The 18,553-nt window shown below is 35.1% G+C and overlaps 3 protein-coding genes across 3 annotated transcripts; 1 reads left to right on the top strand and 2 right to left on the bottom strand.

Moving 5' to 3' along the window:
- Positions 1-81: 81 nt before the first annotated feature.
- Positions 82-18,131, bottom strand: LOC116301241 (testin). Its single transcript, XM_031710274.2, has 8 exons — positions 17,978-18,131; positions 12,737-12,822; positions 11,035-11,224; positions 10,199-10,400; positions 3,448-3,695; positions 2,934-3,203; positions 2,247-2,501; positions 82-2,145 (listed from the first exon to the last, which is right to left on the bottom strand). Exons 1-8 carry the CDS (start codon positions 18,038-18,040, stop codon positions 1,798-1,800), a joined length of 1,662 nt encoding a protein of 553 aa, XP_031566134.1. The 5' UTR covers positions 18,041-18,131; the 3' UTR covers positions 82-1,797.
- LOC148905577 (uncharacterized) lies at positions 4,729-7,342 on the top strand. Its single transcript, XM_089039880.1, has 4 exons — positions 4,729-5,049; positions 5,614-5,796; positions 5,879-6,005; positions 6,231-7,342. Exons 1-4 carry the CDS (start codon positions 5,018-5,020, stop codon positions 6,672-6,674), a joined length of 786 nt encoding a protein of 261 aa, XP_088896006.1. The 5' UTR covers positions 4,729-5,017; the 3' UTR covers positions 6,675-7,342.
- On the bottom strand, positions 7,479-10,103 carry LOC148905576 (uncharacterized). The gene is made up of 3 exons (XM_089039879.1): positions 9,720-10,103; positions 9,156-9,416; positions 7,479-8,983 (listed from the first exon to the last, which is right to left on the bottom strand). The coding sequence occupies exons 1-3, from the start codon at positions 9,925-9,927 to the stop codon at positions 7,980-7,982; spliced, it is 1,473 nt and encodes a 490-aa protein (XP_088896005.1). The 5' UTR covers positions 9,928-10,103; the 3' UTR covers positions 7,479-7,979.
- Positions 18,132-18,553: the final 422 nt, after the last annotated feature.

The following is an 18,553-nucleotide window of genomic DNA, read 5'->3' as shown; positions in this document are numbered from 1 at the left end:
AGATTATTTCTTTAGAGTCAAAACGGTTTTGAAAACCTTTTTCGGTTACTGTCTCCTTCAAAAGAGGGAACTTTAACAATCGACTTCTCATTCATTTTATTTTGTGTTTTTTTTAATTAGATATTAAGTGCATTCATACTAGTTAGTCAAAAACGAAATATATAGCAAACATTTGAACGCTGCTTGCACCGTGAACTCGGAAAGTCATAGAGCAGTTTTCGGTATATATGGCTGTGAAAAGCTCAAGGCACGAGCCTGATATGCAAGACCAATCACATTGTACAAGAATCAGGGTTCGTGCTCAGGTAACCACTTAAAATTCAAGGATTATTCAAGGAGTATACAAGGACCCAAAAATATGTTCAAGGAGTATGTTCAGCTAACTATGCCAAGGTTTTACACGGTGGTTGCATATGGTCGACTTTCAGATTTTCCGATCTTTCTGACTAGATCTATTTCAGAGCCATGCAAGTAATATCAAAGCAAAAATTCAAGGAGTTTTGCTAAAATCGTAAAATTCAAGAGCTTTTCAAGTGCCCTTGAAAACGTGAATTAAATTCAAGGAGTTTTCAAGGAGTTTAAGGAGTAGCACGAACCCTGAAGAATTTACTCTCCAGTCAAAATGCCCAAAACACGGCATGAACACGGGGCAGGCACGGTCACGCCAATGCCACGGCACTACCAGACCAATTACATGGAGCGAGAGAGAGAAAATCCGCCACAATTTCCGAAAATTCTAGAAAACATGACGGTCGCGGTAAGGTACGAATACGGCACCAACTTTTTCATAGTCATACGAAAACTGTTCTTTGATCAAGATCAAGCACACAATGCATTTAATTCAATCCACTATTAATGGTGTTGTCACACCCTTTTCTTATTCAGCGGTTTCTTCAATTCTCGCTTTATAATCAGATACAGACGTCCATCGGTTTTATTTCTGTTCTTTTCTTGTAGATGCTACAAATTTTCATTTAAAACCTTTAGGGTTTCTCAGTTATGATTTTTCAGTAATTCACTGAATTAAACATCGAGAGTAGATCACTTTTAAATTTCATAACTCTCTTATTATTATTATTTTTCAAACATATCATTACTATTAATTTATTTTACTAATACTAACAGGAAAATATACTTCCCGTAATTTAACACTTATACATATTTACGACTATGAGAAGCCAACCAGTCATTTTAAGCCGAGTTTTATGCTGGTACTACTTAGTGTTCATTCTAGGTCCATCCACGACTGGTATATTCCAGACCAATAAAAGACAAGACTGACATTCCGCGGGCGTAAAGTTGCACTGAAGTTTCAGTCATTGTACACCAGAGCTAGCGGCTCAGTCTGTTAATTAGTACTTATTACTAATATCTATAAAACTATTCAATAATGATCAAACGATGTGTGTGCTCTTTGAAAGACAGAAATTTATCGTCTTCCTAAATTTGAGATTCAATGTTGAAAACGTAACACCTTTGAGTTCAAATTTGTTCATCATTATTTGAAGTTGCAATTACGATAGCCGCTTCAGCTAGTTTTCTTTTGAAAGAGTTCAGTAACACTTGAAGAGTTTCGGGAACTTATGAAGCTAGGGGCGGATTAGAAGTGCCAAATCTTAAAGATGTGATTTTTAACTTTAATAATTTACCAACGGAAATAACTTGGAATGAGAACCAATGAAGTATTTTGTGTCTCCTTTCATCAGATTTTCCTAAATTTAAGAAGTTTTTGTTTGTTCATATTAGTGAGTTTCTTGTCACAACATGCAGCCAGAGTATGATACAGGCTTGTTTTTCTTATTCGTCGCAGCTGAGGCAAACCTTTTGCTCATCTCGAATACGGAACTTTTCGCCTGCCAAGGGCTTCTCACATTTGGAGCAAGTGAAACAATCACGGTGGAAGTATTTTTCTGAATAGGCCACAAACTTGGTGTTTCCTTCTATGAGTTTGTCGCAAGCTGCGCACCTTTTCGCGTAGCGTTCTCGGTAGCAATCTTGACACACGTTATTTCCTTCTTGTTTGGTGAATGGTTTCCCTGCCAGAGGATTATTGCAGTGGTAGCAAATAAAGCACTCACTATGATAAACGTTTCCTGAATGCTGCACTGAAGATGTTCTGATCACTTCTTTGCATTTAAAACATACCTAAGCAAAAGCAAAAAGGATTCAGCATTTAGTTGCAAATGAGTAACATCCTTGCCAACGCTCAATCTAATATAAGACCACTAACTTCAGTATCTACATACCTTGGCAAATTTGGAATCAAAACAATTGTTGCACAGTCTCTTGTCATCCCTACGAATAAACTGCTTGCTTCCAATTGGCTCTTTGCATTCATCACAAATAAAACACCTATCATGAAAGGTTTTATTTTGATAGCCAACTTTTTTCTCTCCAGGAGCAAAATCCCCACCACAGTGTGCACAAACCTTCGATGGGTTTATTCCACGACAGGCATGACAAATTAACTTCTCGTCTTTGAAAGTAAACCCTTCGCTGAGCTGCAAAAGAAAAACGATTAATTCACTTAAATGCTGCATATGCTCTTAGATAAACTCAGTTGTATAATAAACACTTGGGAGAGGACGGAACTTGTACCCGGGTGAAAAAGTGATCAGATGGTGGGTACATGGGCGGATCCAGGGGAGGGGTGCAGGGGGTGCGCCTGGTTAGACTTTGTGCTCCTAACTCGAAGATAACCAATTTTGTTTTTTGCCTTTGATTCTAAGGGGTGCACCCCTCCCTGGGTTAACATTGTGCGCAGCACCCCTCCCTGAACAAAAACCTGGATCTGCCCCTGGAGTGTGACGCCTGCCGAGAAGATAGGGGGAATGGGCTCACTTTGGTTGCTGTGTGCACCGGCAATTTAGCACTTGGGTCAAAGGAGTTTCCTAAAACAACTTCAAGAGAGCACAGTATCAATTCATACTTACCAATTGTTTGTTACACTGAGAGCACTTAAAGCAGTCTTCATGCCAGTGCTTGTTACGAACGTCCACGTCTTTGGATCCGGGGCCAATGGGTTCCTTGCAGGATTCACATGTGTTAGCAAAATTCAAATCGTAGCACTTGAAGCACGATGGTCTGCCCTCTACCGTCACGAACTTTTGATTCGAAAGAGATTCGTCACAGAAGGAACAGCATAAGTGACCTGGATGCCAGTTTTTCTCAATTGCTTGGGAATATTCTCCTACGTAAATTAACTGTTGGTGAAAAAAATGGGGGAAGGTTAAAAGAGATTTCGGTAAAACTGTCACAGCTTTTTATCCCGTACCTTTGTACGTAATCATATTATTTTAAAACAAATGTCATTCCTTTGATTACTATTTTTTCTTTATATCAGTAACGCTTGAAAAGAGCTTACTAACGCACGTACTCTTTTAAGACGTTTGGTGTTTTTCTAGTTTTTCTAGTGGCGGAGCTTAAAGTGAGCAATTTTCACGCTACCTCTTCACATCCTGCGCAGCGTGGCTTTTGACTTTCACCCCAATGTCGTGGGCAATAGAGGGCACCGTCCTTAAAACAGTAGACTAAGTCAACCAATAGTTCACCATCTTCTTCACAGACGAAACACGGCACATGCCAACAGAACTCGGGCCCAGCACGTTCGGCAAAAATGGCCATCTCTGCAGCACTAATAGTATCTTTACATTTACTGCACGTTGCATCTTCTGTTATAGAAGGGCGTACACTCCCTGAAAATGAATATTTAAAAAATATAAATTAGTTTATGGGTCTTTCTAAACTGATTTTCTTTCTAGTGAACTAGAAAGTGAGAACTTACGAGTTTTGGTTGGAATATAATTATGGAACTCTATTACCCAAAGAATAAATTAATGACTGATGATGAGTATTCCGTATTGAAGGTCTTAAAGACTGAATTTTTAATAAAACAGAGAAAGAATTTCAAGCAATGAAAATACGACAGTAGTATTGCTTAGCAACTAAAAATGCAGACATTATTTTTCATCTTCTAGTCTATTCCTGACAAAATCCCGAGTTGGATACTGTTTGACTTGAAACGACAACAACAAAAGTTACCGGACTACTAGTACTAGTGATTCTCCCCGCAAACAGATGAAAACTTTAGAGCTCCAGCAAATGAATTGAAATTAACTCAAAATTAATAGGAAATTCTTGGCTTTCCTAAATGTGTTTTTGTTTCTTACTGGAAGTCATACTTGCAGCCATTATTGAAGTCACTACATACACGAGGCATTCCTCATTACGAAATAATTCACATTATCATATGACCCGTACGGCCCTGCTCGCGCGCTCTAATAAAACCATTGGAAAAAGTCACGTGATGGGGGCCGGACGGGTTGACGTAAGCGGGCCGGAAAAACCCGTCCGGCCCTGCTCGAATCCGCGCGCTTTCTTTTTCTTAATTATTTTTATTTTCGTGAGGGTCATATGATAAAATGCTTATTGACTGAGTTAGGTCGGGCCGTACGGGAAAATATTTGGCTCTCGGTCATTTGTACGGACCTCGCTGCGCTCGGTCCGTACGACATGACCTCGAGCCAAATATTTTCCCGTACGGCCCTCCCACTCAGTCAATAAGTACATAGTATTTCCCGCCAGTATTTCCCGCCAAACCTCTACAGACTTGCGGTAAGCGCGCGCGGCATTTCCCGCCAAAATTACACGAAAATGAATGGCAGGTTTCATGGAATCTTTTTTTGACGTCACATCCGCTCGTGCATTTCGAAGCTGGCCGTCAAATTTGGACTCATACGCGCGGTGGAATTTTTGACGGCTGGGGAAAGCCGTCTCTTGGCTATGGCTAAGGACACTAAGAATTCGTTTTCTTTATATGTAATGGGTATGCCATCAGAAGCAAAAGAACGGTACCGGAAAAAATTAAGTTTTGGTGTATCTGGAACTATTTTACCGGACCCATACATCATAAAAGATGAAAATTGGTCGACAGACCCTACTCTTTGGCCGGACCTGGACTTTGGACAGATTTACACGTACCTAGTAGAAACACCGTCTATTTTTGACAAAAAAATCAATGAAAGCATACAAGAGCTTAGAGGCATATAGGTAAGTTTATAATACTAAATACTTTTTTGTTGGTATTACTGCAAAAGACTGTTTTGCCAGTACATAAGCTTTTAAAGAAAAGACTAGTTGTTTTGTACAAATATCAACCCCATCAACGTACGCCTCTAGTCTATAGATGGCTTTTATACCGAGCATTGAATGAATTTTATGGAGTCGTAAATTAATCAACCTCTATGGCAAACCTAAAAGCTTTATTTAAAATTTATCTCAACTTTAACAAAGTTTTCAAAATATTGCTTTTCGGTCATTTTTATCGTGAACTTGTCAAGCGACTTGAGCAATATGGCGGTCGCTAATTGGCTGTTTATGACAGTTATTGTGATAATATTATTTGCATATGTAAACACAAGATTGTTGTCTTGAAGCTGCGTTACTTTTTACAGCACAAGTCAACTGAACTAGGTTCTTTAAATGAATTACACTGTGTCACGTTTGGAATTTAAAAGATTGCTTTGACTTTCAAAATCCTAAACTTTTCGTGATAAATTTCGCAAAGTTAAGTAACTTACGTACTTTTTATTGCACCCGCTTACCGGTTTGTAGATATGTCGAAAGTGGCCACGTCGAGGAAGTCAAAGCGTTTGATGTTAAAGAAGCACCCTACTGTTTTTTAAAAGCCGGAGTTCTTCCCTCCATGAGAACGAAGGAAAAAGCTCATCAGCCGTGGGTCTGTTTACACAAAACCAGTGCAGACATATTTTGTGCCCATTGTACATGTGCTGCAGGGTAAGTAGTAATTTGTAAGTGAATAATATTATAAATGTCTTTTATGCAATTTATGACATGATTTTAATTATATTTCTTCCAGGTTAGGGGAAGCTTGTAGTCATATTGCAGCCCTGCTGTTTAAGGTAGAACTGGGCGTTAGATATGGAATCAATAAAACATCTGTGACCAGTGAAGCTTGCAAATGGAATAAAGTTTTCAAAAAAGAGGTATATATGGTATTTACACACACACAGTTTTGTACAAATCTAATCAAAAAAAAGCGAATTGGAGTATCTAATCCATTCAATTTGGAAGGAAGGAAGGAAGGAAGCTTCTTTATTTAACCCTGGTAAAAACATCAATCGATTGCCTAAAATATTTAGAAGTAAAGATTTACGATTAAGCTAGGACACTGTACATGTTGTAAGAATTTTTGTTGTATTTTGTTTCAGATTAAGCCAACCACTGTCGATAACATCCAAGGGTTAGTCAACAGTAACAGAAAGAAAAAAGTGGAATCTTTTACACCATCCAGCAGGGATCCACTTCCAGATAGCTCTGCACTTACTTCTTTTCACAAAATCTGCCCTTATGCCGCCTTTTTTAACCTCATTCCTCCATTGCCTGGTGTTTGTCAACAAAGTACAACATCTGAGAAACTGTCTGAGAATAATTTTCCTGTCACACTAACAAGCCTTTATAATGAAGAAAACAAGTCCCTTACTGATCATCAACTGTCAAATAAAGTACAAGAAACCTTTCTAGCATATTCTGTTACTGAACATCAAATTGACAATCTTTTTGAATTCACCAAATGTCAGAATGTGAGCCCCTTATGGTTTGATCACCGCAAGGGAAGGATCACAGGTACTAAAGCTCATGATGTATTGGTCTGAAAAGAGACAACACCCCCTGACCACCTCATTACAAGAATAATGAGCTACAAGTCATATGATCTTAGCAGAAAGGATGCTGTGAAATGGGGGCTAGACAATGAAAGCATCGCATTTCAAGAATATTTACAAGAAATGCAATCCAGCAACCACAAGAACTTCACATGTAATAAATCTGGGTTTAGAATCAGCACCGCAAATTCATTCATGGGGGCAACAGCAGATGGCGTACTATCTTGTGACTGTTGCGGAGAGGGCACACTTGAAATAAAGTGCCCTTACAAATATAGGGCTCTAACTGTTGAAGAAGCTGCACATCACTCAGATTTTTGTTTAGATGAAAATCTTGAGCTTCCTAGAAATCACAGATACTACACACAAATTCAATTTCAAATGCTTGTATTTAATTGTAATTATTGTGATTTTGTTGTAATGACATTTCCCAGTCCAGATGAAGTTTCTATGGTAATTGTTAGATTGCCTAAGGATATAGATTTTTGTAAATTGTTGCTTGAGCGCTGTTCATTGTTTTTACTTGAACATGTTATTCCAGAGATTCTTACAAGGAACATAATGGACAAACATTTGGAAAACAGACATGACAAGAAGGATGAGACCAAATGGTGTCTGTGTGAGGAACCAGAGTATGGAAAGATGATATTTTGTGACAACGAGGAATGTAAGATTGGGTGGTTTCACTATCAATGTGTAAATGTTAAGAGGAAGCCTGTTGGCAAATGGTTCTGTCCTAGTTGTAAGAAGAAAAAGGAATGACATTATAGACATACGATGCTGTGAAGATGAATCTGCAATGATACATACTTTAATAGGTGTTTTGCTTTACAAAAATGTTTTTCTTATCACATGTATCAACATATTCTTGGCTCTAGCTCATAATAACTTTCTTCTATTTATTACATATGGAAAACGTATTATTTGGTTTAGCATTGGCATTGCTCACACATATTATACATACAGTATGTGTAAGAGTAAAAACAGTTAAAGCTGTTTGCAATACTTTCAATATCTAATAAATCATAGATGACATTATTAGAATTTATATGGTTAAGCAGCATTTAGTACTATGTTGCACACTTATAGAGTACAAACACTATAAGTGTGCAACATAAATACCACTAAATACTGCTAAATTATTCTAATCCTATTGTTTTCTATTGTTTAATTAGCACTATTTACTACTAAATACTGCAAAGTATTGCACACTTTTAGTGTTTGTACTCTAGTGTTTGTACTGTATCATAAGAAATCCACTATACAGCATAACTGTTGTGCTAACAGTTTTCTTATTCAGTTCACTAGCCTTGGATGCATATTCATAATTGCAGCACAAATTGTCATTATACTGTCAGCATGAGGAACCATGTTCAAGCTCATTTTTCCAGATAGAATTCGAAAGTTCTTTAGTCTTTCCATTGCTCTCTCCACATGTATCCTAATGTGAGCAATTCTCCTACTCTTCTCCACCTCTCTTGCACTAAGCTGCTCCTTTCCTTTCTGATATGCAGGAATGACGGGTTTTGCCCCTCTAGACAACACTTCATCCACAATCAAAAAACCTCTATCAGCTAAGATAGTGTCACCATGCTGAATAAAATCTAAATATCCTGACTCTAAACTGATGACTTTATCTGAAGCCCTCCCCCCATATGCACGTGATATGAATGATACACCACCAGATGGTGCAATGCTAACCAAGAACTTTATTGTATTAGCATGCTTATAGTTACTGTAGGTGGCAGATCTTGCATTGAAGTTTGCTGGGCATTCTATAAAAACTTCAGTGCAGTCAACTATAGAAATGCAGCTAGGGTAGGTATCTTTGATACACTGCGGCTGATATCGTCTTGCTTCCTCTCTTGTTGGCCAGTGAATGAAGAAACAGATTTGCTTTGCAAACACAGGAAGAGCACTGTCTAATAGAGAACTTACCAGAGATGGAGAAATGTCAAAGCGGTAGGATAAATCCCTATGAGGTGCATTTAGCCTAAGTTTCATTAGAACCAAAAGAAGAATATCAGCTGAAGCAAGAATATTTGATGACGGGAAGGAATCTGCAAGGAAACTACTTAACCAGAGAAAGCAATCATGAGATGGTAGGCCAGTATAGAAAAGAGTAGATTCATTTGGATTGGTGGAGAGATTCACGAGTGTTGAGGCCCTCATTTTTGGTGTGTTGTTAATAGTCAAGGAGTGTATCTGTTCTTGAAGACGTGCCAACTCCCTTAAAATTTCCTTCTTTTCCATATTCAACTCTGCTAATCTTTTCAAGCAAATATTATGTATAAATCGATCTGAAAAAATAAATATAATATATGTGAATAAAAATATACTATATATTATTTTTACTGAATTTTAATATAAACAACTTTAAAATATATAAAACTTATTACAACTTTTTCTACAAAGAAATTGTATAGAAAAAAATGTATTTTAACAATATAAGCTAAGATATCATTTTCCTACCTTTGTTGTTCTCTTTATTTTCTGACAAATCCAATAAAGCGCCTGCTGCCATTTCTGTATCTGTACGTGTCACATCATCATCATACCGTCGTTTGCTGGCTTCTGTCGATCTTGATCTTTCAGCAAAGAAATCTTCAAGTGACTTTTTATAATTTCGCTTAGAAATTCTAGAAAATCTTCTGCTGGCAGTTTCTGAACCTTTACAATATCCCATGTTCATCGTTGGTTTATAGTCTGGGCTCTCTGGATTATCACTCTTTCCTAGTACACAAAAAAAATTATTGCAAATTGTTTACATCGATAATGAACGCACTTAGGAGATTTTGAGCGATATTTAAACAAAAATATTTTGAATGTAGATATTTTTAATCCCTTTTTAAATATTTCCTGAGAGAAACGTGTTCACTCATACGAAAACAAAAAACAAAACAAAACAAAAACATAAGACTTTGTTTTCGTAAACTGTACACGAAATAAATAGACATAGATAGACATTTCTATACTATTTTTGCGTACTCTGTATCACAAATACACGGGGAAAATTACGATTTATGATCAGCTTACCTATAACGAAATGTTCACTACAAATTCTGTCGTTGTCTGAAGAAGGAATCCATAAGTTTCCGTTGTTTTCTTCTCGTCTGTTGATAGCTTTTATCCACATGCTTCGCCTGGGCTCCTCTTTTGGTATCCGATGAAACTTCACATTTTCTTTCCTATGTTTCCCCGAATCTTTGTTCGTACAACCCAATACAATACACGTTTTACCCATCGTGACAAAACTTCAAAAATTTAGCTTAATTATATCAAGATACACTTTTTAAAGGGCAACAGTTTGTTTACAAAATGATGGCTAAACTGACGGCCGCGTGACGGCCAGCTTCGTTTTCAGGGTGGTCACGTCACCGGAAATACGTCAACAATGAAACCTGCCATACGTTTGGTCAGTGGACTTCTAGATTCTTAATTAAAATGTTTGTCGAATTTCGACAAAAATAAGCCACGAAATACTTAGAAAAATGCTTTTATAAGAACCTACTCACCTATCCCTAAAGCATTTTTGAGCCTTTTCTCGTTGAAGTCTTCCATGGCCATCTTTTGCTCCAGTGTTAGCTTTTTACAGTGCTTGGAAGAGAAGTCTTGCAGTGGCAGTTGTAAAGCAAGCTGCTTCCTTCGGTATTTCGCTCCAACGGAATTCAACTTAGGGACTTTATCGCCAGGTAAGAGACTCATATACTGATGAATCTGTTGTTATCAAATAGTTAGAGATGTTAACTTATTGCTAAGTAGTAGGATAGCAAAAATAAACAGCTAAAAGTGACGAGCTGGTGTTATGTTGAAGCATAGTTAACTATGGTTGAAGCACGGCTTTTAGTTTCATGAGAGTGAGGCGTCGTGAATTGCAAAATGTGGGGAAAACCTTGAATATCTTTATATTATTTAATGCCCCCACAATAAAGAATTTGATGCAGCTGCTATCTTGAAAAAGCCAGACAATACAATAAAAATATGTACTTAGGGTGTAAATTTGACTTTCATCAGTTGTCTGGGGGTGGGGAATAAGAAAATTTTAAATTTTAAATGTCAATTCTACCTGGGGTTGACCACCCCCTCCCCCACCCTGGGTCTTAACATTAATAGGGCATTAAAAGACCCCTTGAACTTACAAGATATTGCTGTATTCCTGGATTACCTATCATTTATTTACTCTGGGATAACCTTTTGCCTCATTTCAGTATCAAAATATTCATAAATACCATAATTCATAAATACCATAATTGTAGGAACACTTTGAAAATCCACAGCCCTTTAGTAGTGGACTATTAAATATTTTAGACTATAGGTAAGAAAATTTGAAACTGGGGTATCATATCATTACCTGCTCACTGTCTAAACCTCTAGGCACCCATTCAAATCCTTCTAGAGCAGCCTGTTCTAAGTCGGAACCAGACAATATGGGTGGGTTTTCCTCTTCAACGCACATACGGTCCTTTGGTTCATTATGTTCATTGTTATTTAAAGTCTTAACATGAAGTTCTTGGGAGCACTTGCATGAGTTACAAAATTTCCTAATAACAAAATAATATGTTAATACTAAGGACAGATTAGCATGTACAGTGTGTATAGTCTATTCAAAAAAACTCGTCGTTGACCAACTCAAGCCTAGGCCACTGGAATGAAAGGGACTATAGGTAGAAATCACTGAAGCAGTTGACTACAACTTTATCTGATTAGTTATACCTCAGGTTTACAGGATGGACCCTTTGCTGGTGAGCGGGCAGACTGTGTTGAAGGATATGTTTCTTAATGCCTTGATTTATATATATTTTATTTATATTTCATATTCTATACATTTCTTAATTTTTACTTTATTTTATTTATTTATATTATATTATTATTTATTTATATTATATTATTATTTATTTATATTATATTATTTTTTTAAATATATATATTTCATTTATTTTATATTTATTTTTTATTTTTATATCTATTTTCATTTTCATTTTTATCTTTATATTTATTCTTTATTTTATATACATATATATTTTTGATATACCTTGATATTTTTGAAATTGGGAACTGAATCTTAACTGCTTTGTTTTTTCTTTTGCCAAACCCAAAGACATACATTTAATGGGTTGCTCACCACTATTACTAGTATGAACAATAAATTATTAACTCAGGATGAATATTTAACTGCTTCCATGATTTTTATCCATATTCCCCTTTCAGTCGAATTGTGTAGGTTTGAACCCAGGTTGATGAGAAAATTTTTTAAATTAACTAAATCATATTTATAAAACTAATATCATAGAAGTAGAAATATAGAAAAGTTGTACCTGAAATATCTTATTAAATATCTCAGATTAATATTGCAAAAAATAAGATTAAGTAAACAAGCTTCATGCTAACTAGTACTATTGCTTAGCATATAGAATCTTTTGACTGAAATAAGTAAGATTATACAGTTCAATAGTTTCAACTCTTTTTCCAATATGTATTTCCTTTATATAATCAAAATTTTTAAAAAAATTTCCTGAAGTTTAAATTCTTTTTCAATGGTCATTACAAAATGTTAATTAATCTGCAACAATTAAGTACAATACTTTCAATTTCTGAAATTTTAGTAAAATATAATTTGCTTGTACTAAAGTGGAAATTGCTTCTATTAAATGTCATCAGCAGACTATTAGATACTGATTACAAATGAATCTATCAACTTATGACCTTTCATCAAAACAATTTTCGATAATAAAACACAAAAATTTGTGACAAATGAACAGAATATCATTTATGATTTTAAATTCCGCAAACCTCAGACTGGTATTCAATTATTGGATCATTATTAGATTATTAATCATTAGATGTGAAAAATATTTTTCAAGTTCAATTCAAATATTTTTGGTTTGCAAACTCATTAATTGAAGAAATACCTAAGTTTAAAAGGTATATATTTCTATGAAATATTTTTCAAATATTCTTAGAGATTGAGTATAATGTCTTTAAAGCAATCGAATTTCATTTATTAGTATCATTAAAGAGTATTTCTCAAAGATTCAAAGTTATTATAGACTGACCTCCAAGAGTGTGTTGAGAAGCCTTCACAGCCATTTTCACATAGCAAACAGGTATTTCCTTCAAGATCCTCTGCTGTAAGAGGCTCCTTAAATCAAACAATAACAGAAATATATATCGAACACACCATTTATATATACATATAATACACATATATATACACTTGATTGCAAAAAAGTTGTAGTATACATTTATACATTAGTCTCCTTTGCATCCGTTTTTAGTGTCGGTCGTCACGCAATGCTCCCTCCCCACAAACGGCTGCTTGCATTCGGACTACATTCCTTTCTCATTGTTTGGCCAATCACAAGACGGGTTACATATTTAGAGAACCGTTCGCGGACTTTTGATCTGACCAATCACCTTGCAGCTTTTAATTCGCATTCTCAACTCGTTCATAGCAGAAGTGTACATGTTTGGCCTCGTGTCTTCAAAGTTCAGTATTCTTGATCTAAATGCACATCAGAAGTTGGCTATCAAAACTTTAGTCGAAGAGAAAAAAATATTTTTGTCAATCTTCCAACAGGGTTTGGCAAATTTCTAAACAAATATACACTAGAATCCCGACTAGAGTCTGGTCACATTGTGGTTGTTGTGTCTCCTTTAATTGAGACCTTTAGATCCAACGACGAGTTAGAGAACGAGTCCGAGTTAAAACTTTTAAAGATTGGCACTATATCTTTGTAGTCTTGATCGTGTATGAAATAGATTGAAACTTTACATTGTAAAAAATCGGAAATCGACTATGATTTAGCTTTACTCGTACTCGTCGTCATATCTAATAAAGGTCGCTAATACGTCTAATGGATGACCAAGTCTCAAAGTTACGTAGATTAGGAGTTAGTGATGTGAAGAAGAAGCTCACTAGAAGAGGAAGAACAGTGTGAAGTCGAAAACGGCGAATAATAATAATAATAAACTCTATTTCAAGAGGGGACATTTGACAGTGGGAACTGATAAACTCATGGCCCTATATTCTGCACCGATTTCTTTCAAGGATGTTCTTCGGCAGCTCGACTGAAACTCACCATGTTTATGCTTTCGGACACTGTGATTGGCTCAATAGGAAACAATACGCTCGACCTCATTGGTACCATCCAAACAATGAGAAAGGAATGTAGTTAGAATACAAGCAGCCGTTTGTGGGGAGGGAGCATTACGTGACAACCGACACTAAAAACGGATGCGAGGGAGACTATTTATACATATATCCAATGAGATGCAAGATATCAAATGAGAAGCAAAACTTAAATAGTAACTTATTTGGTGTTATTTATCTTCTATTATATATTATTATATTATATATATATAAATATACACTTGATTGCAGAAAGGTCGTAGTATACACTTATACAGATACCTCATGAGATGCAAGATATCAAATGAGATACAGAATGTAAAAAATGCTTAAACATGTTTGTTTAACCACAAAATTTTGTGGAAAAAACTTTTTGCACTTGACTTTGTGGAATATTTATGTCTCTGAAACAATAGAAGATAAATAAGACCAAATAAGTTACTTTTTTCATTCTGCATCTCATTTGATATCTTGCATCTTATTTGATATATTCATAAATGCATACTACAACCTTTTTGCAATCAGGTGTACATATATACACTGATTGGCTGACTACCGTGTTTATATCAGAGAACAGAGACACGCTCGCACGAAATCATTCAAAAATATTTTATGAAAGCGATATAAAACATCCGTTTGTGTCTATGTACTGTGATATAAACACTCTGGGAGCTGTAGAGCACTTGAGAAGTGAAAGAGGATAATACTATCACAGTAGCAGAAATCTGACAATGTATATCATCCATGGCATAAACCAGGAAGAGTGATCTTGAGGTGAAGATATCATACCTGGGAGATCTGAAACCACATAGTGGATTCTATTAAGAAAACTGAAGAAGCTCGAAATGAATTCATGGTGTCTGTTTAACATGAATTCTCAACAAATTCCATTTCTTAGCATGTTTACCACATTTTCTGCTTCATATGATAAAGTTTTTGTTGCTTTTAGATTATTTTTTCGATGTAAATCCCTCTCATACTAAATTAGTGACATCGGCCTTTTGTATGTTAAGAATGTTGTTGAGTGATTGTAAGAGACATTTCTGTAAACTGTAATTCAAATAATAGATTGACGAATACTACTATTAATTCTTAATAGTAATAAAACTTTGGTTATATTTTGCCTAATGCCTTTTTAGAAATATTTTTAAATTTTGGACTTGCATATAAGACATAACAGTCAATATTTCCTAAAATTTTGCAATCTCACAAGATAGGAAAATAAATTTTTAAAAACAACAAAAAACCATGGTTTTGCAGATATGTTTAAAATGCTTATTTGGAAGAAAAAGGTGTAAAAGGGATTTTCCTAAGACTGAAATATAAGAATAATAGAAGTTAGAATATCTTATTTGAATTTGTTTTCCTTGGTGTCTTGTGACTTAATTATACACTAACTACTAGAAACTGTTTCACGGTCTGCTGAAAATCACTTTAACCAAAAATCTAATAGTCAATATGGCTATTAAAATAGCAATTTCTTACTTCCCAAATGAAACATTCACCAATATTTGACTAACTCACTACAACCAAGTTCAAGCCGTTATGAGATTTAAAATTAAGGTTTTGAATATATTGATAGAAATGATAACATTTAATAATAATAACGTAAACAAAATAATTATGTAACTTTTTTCATAGCTAGTAAAAAAAATTACTATAGGTGTATTTTGTCTAAGGTCTAATGAATCATTGATATAAATTTATTATTATTATGCTATTTGTCTTTACTTCTCTTGAATAAAATCTTATCTGTAAAGTCTAATCACATTCATGGAAGCAAGATCCTGCTATAGATAAGAATATTACCTGAAAACAGACATGTTGTCTAGATATGACAAACACAATTTCCTATTTTCTAGTTATACATTTGAAGAATCAAACATAATGACTCATCAATACCGGTATCCCGCATGGAGAATACAAGTCTGCCGTTTCTACTTGTACCCCAGACAGTGCAAAAGTTTTTTTTAAAAACATAGTGCAAATTTCTATTCTTTTCCTATTTTTTCCCCCTTCCTTCCTTTTTCTTGTGCCAACATTATGTTGTGAATTTTTAATCTATAGCTTAGAGCCATATTTATGGCTCCAAGGCATTTTTGTCTACAGCAAACATTCTACATTCTCAATAATTGATATCTGTGTTTTCAGTTCCAAGATTATGAGATAAACATTTATCATTAATGCAGACCCAACATCCCAACATTTTCTGTAGCTTTGTTTTTTTGCCAAGCAACAAGGAAATCCCAGTCTTTTTCCCTTAATATTGCCAGATAATACATTAAAAAGGGAGTATTCTCTGTAGTTATGTTATATTTATATTTTTGTCAATTCTAATAGCAGATGCTATTTGTACTTTTATTGTTTGGGAGTCTCATCTCCTGTTTTGTTTGATTTATTATTTAAAATGATTCACTTAAAAAATATCTTTAAGTCAAAACGATTAAATGTCATCAGTCAAAACCAAAACAACTTTAACAGTAAATATTTAACTGATCCATAATATTTTGAAAACCACTAAATATGAAAAACAAAATTATCAATCTTACTATCAAATGAATTTTCTGTAGTCTGAGAGAGATTTTTATTCATTAAGTCAGGAATTGGAAAAAATTGCCTTTTTCCATTCTGCACCTGTATTGAAATTTGTCCCTCTTGGTGGAGTGATAAATGGACTGTTCCCACTACAGTTATAAACCAATAGCATTCAAGCACTTTAGTAAAAAATACTCCTATGAATGGAGCCACTCTTAGTTGACTTTTAAGAGTCCTAGTAAATCAAGGATTGAGTTTTTATTTCTGACATAATTTGTATCTTGACTAGTGTAATTTTATGGTAAAATGGATCATTTAGTAAACATTTTTTCAAGCTGTCTTTTTGGGTTGGGTCTGGATTGATCACTCAAGACTACTCCTCTAGAGTAAATAAAAAATCTAGTCACACCTTGTAAAGAACTCCAAACTAAACTATAAAAATATTGAGTCGATACTTTGCAATCGTATAGACCGATGAAAGGATTAAATAAATGTTCTTTATTTTATCCATTTGGTATTCTCTGACAGCAATTTATAGTAAAACATGATCTCAACCTTCATGTTTTAAAATTGTTAATAAATAATAACTGAAAGATTTAGTATATGTATACAAAAATCAGACTTTTTTAAGGGTGTGAGCCCCCAAGTCTATGATATAGTTCATTTGTGATAATCTCTTATGTGATATCAGAGAGTAAAAAGCAATCCATATAGAGGAAGCCGAACACATATACAGTATCTGCACCTTACAAATTACTCTTCTTATTTTTTACGTCGTAGATTGTCGTTGGCACGGGCTAGCTTTGCTGAAATATATTTTTAATTTTTGCCCGACTATTACGCATTTCTAGCAGAATACACCAAGTCAAAATACATCAGGGAATTCTTGTAGTTTCTCGTAGGAAAAACAAACATTTAGGTGTAAATATAATCACAATAGGTGATCATGTTTCTAAGCTGGTTCATATTGGAAGATATTATTCAAGGCAACTGAAGAGCTATAGTACATCTTTGTCGACCAACAGACGCAAGATATGAGTTTAATTATACAAAATCAAAAAGCCATCATGAATATATAAAGATTCGATCTATAAGGTGTTGTGTAGTTGAAAACTATGATATCTTAGTAACTTTCAACCCAGGAATCTAGGCCTTTCCCAGTGTTTGTTTAAAATTCAAAAAAATCCAATCATCATTTCTAAAATAAAAGATCTACAAAAGCAAATACTCGAAGTAGATACTATAACAAGTTGGTAACATTAGAGTTAGTTTTAAAGCGCGATCATCGGACCGACTAGAGATTATTATAACCTGAGGATACGTAGAGTTCGAGGTGCGCCTCGCGAGTCGATAGCCATGAAATCAAGGCCTTTATCGCGCCTAGTTTGTCTACAAAAGTCTTGTCGATTGTTTACTCGAGTCTTTCAAATATATCAAACTTCTGAGGGCAACAATTCCCAAACGTGTTCTCATATTATGACGGAAACACCCAACTAGATAACAAGCTTTACAGTGTATTCACTGTGCATTCCTGTGAAAGCGAGCGTTATCTCTAACAACATGCCCATCTGGGTATCCATAGGAAGCCAGACATGGGAAAATTCATGAAAAATCGATCAGATTTTCGTACCTTGCTTTTGTCCGAGCCTTTGAAGTGGATAAAGCTCAAGATCTGGAAATCGGTCTCCGACATGTTGATGTTCGTAGGAGAATAAAGTCAGTCGGCCGTGCTGCCTTGTTGTATATGCGCATCTTGGGACTTGACCCAACGTAGTGTTGGTGACACGTCTTAGATCCAACCAATCACAGGACAGTAAATAATCAGTTGTTTTGTTAATTTGTCAAGCACACCCCTCTGTCTGCTGTCCGAGTTCAAACCCAAACTGCTATCTTTTTTACATGATGAAATGGAAAATAAGGTCTCGAGCTTCTCATATCCTTGTGCTTAACAAGCCCCAATCAAGAACAGTGATTGGGAATACAGCGACAGTAGTAATATACTACAATTAATTAGTCTATCAGGAAACCAGCTTACAGCTAGGCCCCAAGCAAGTCCTAAAAGAGTTGGGATTTTTTGGGTGATATATATTGACACAGGAATCTAACCATCTGTTTTATTCACCTTCGTTCATCGATCAATTAGTATTCCAGACAAGAAGCTATTCAAATATTGTATGCTTCACTCCAAAAGTGTTATGTACACTAA

Source organism: Actinia tenebrosa, unplaced genomic scaffold (assembly GCF_029948245.1).
Source record: "Actinia tenebrosa isolate PJP-AT-01 unplaced genomic scaffold, QUT_ActTen_1.0 PGA_scaffold7__59_contigs__length_16204524, whole genome shotgun sequence".
Lineage (NCBI taxonomy): Eukaryota > Metazoa > Cnidaria > Anthozoa > Actiniaria > Actiniidae > Actinia > Actinia tenebrosa.
The sequence above is the reverse complement of the archived record's forward strand: the minus strand, read 5'-3'. Positions and strand labels throughout refer to the sequence as shown.

What these genes read in the sequence shown, in the direction of transcription:
- LOC148905576 (XM_089039879.1), bottom strand. Translation starts at nt 9,927, where the DNA reads ATGGGTAAAACGTGTATTGTATTGGGTTGTACGAACAAAGATTCGGGG. An exon ending in TAGTGAACATTTCGTTATAG is followed by an intron (nt 9,417 to 9,719) that starts GTAAGCTGATCA and finishes TTTGTGTACTAG; the next exon opens with GAAAGAGTGATAATCCAGAG. An exon ending in AAATAAAGAGAACAACAAAG is followed by an intron (nt 8,984 to 9,155) that starts GTAGGAAAATGA and finishes TTATTTTTTCAG; the next exon opens with ATCGATTTATACATAATATT.
- LOC148905577 (XM_089039880.1), top strand. Translation starts at nt 5,018, where the DNA reads ATGAAAGCATACAAGAGCTTAGAGGCATATAG. An exon ending in AAGAGCTTAGAGGCATATAG is followed by an intron (nt 5,050 to 5,613) that starts GTAAGTTTATAA and finishes ACCGGTTTGTAG; the next exon opens with ATATGTCGAAAGTGGCCACG. An exon ending in CATTGTACATGTGCTGCAGG is followed by an intron (nt 5,797 to 5,878) that starts GTAAGTAGTAAT and finishes TATTTCTTCCAG; the next exon opens with GTTAGGGGAAGCTTGTAGTC.
- LOC116301241 (XM_031710274.2), bottom strand. Translation starts at nt 18,040, where the DNA reads ATGTCGGAGACCGATTTCCAGATCTTGAGCTTTATCCACTTCAAAGGC. An exon ending in AAGGCTCGGACAAAAGCAAG is followed by an intron (nt 12,823 to 17,977) that starts GTACGAAAATCT and finishes GTTTGATTTAAG; the next exon opens with GAGCCTCTTACAGCAGAGGA. An exon ending in GCTGCGCAGGATGTGAAGAG is followed by an intron (nt 3,204 to 3,447) that starts GTAGCGTGAAAA and finishes TTTCACCAACAG; the next exon opens with TTAATTTACGTAGGAGAATA.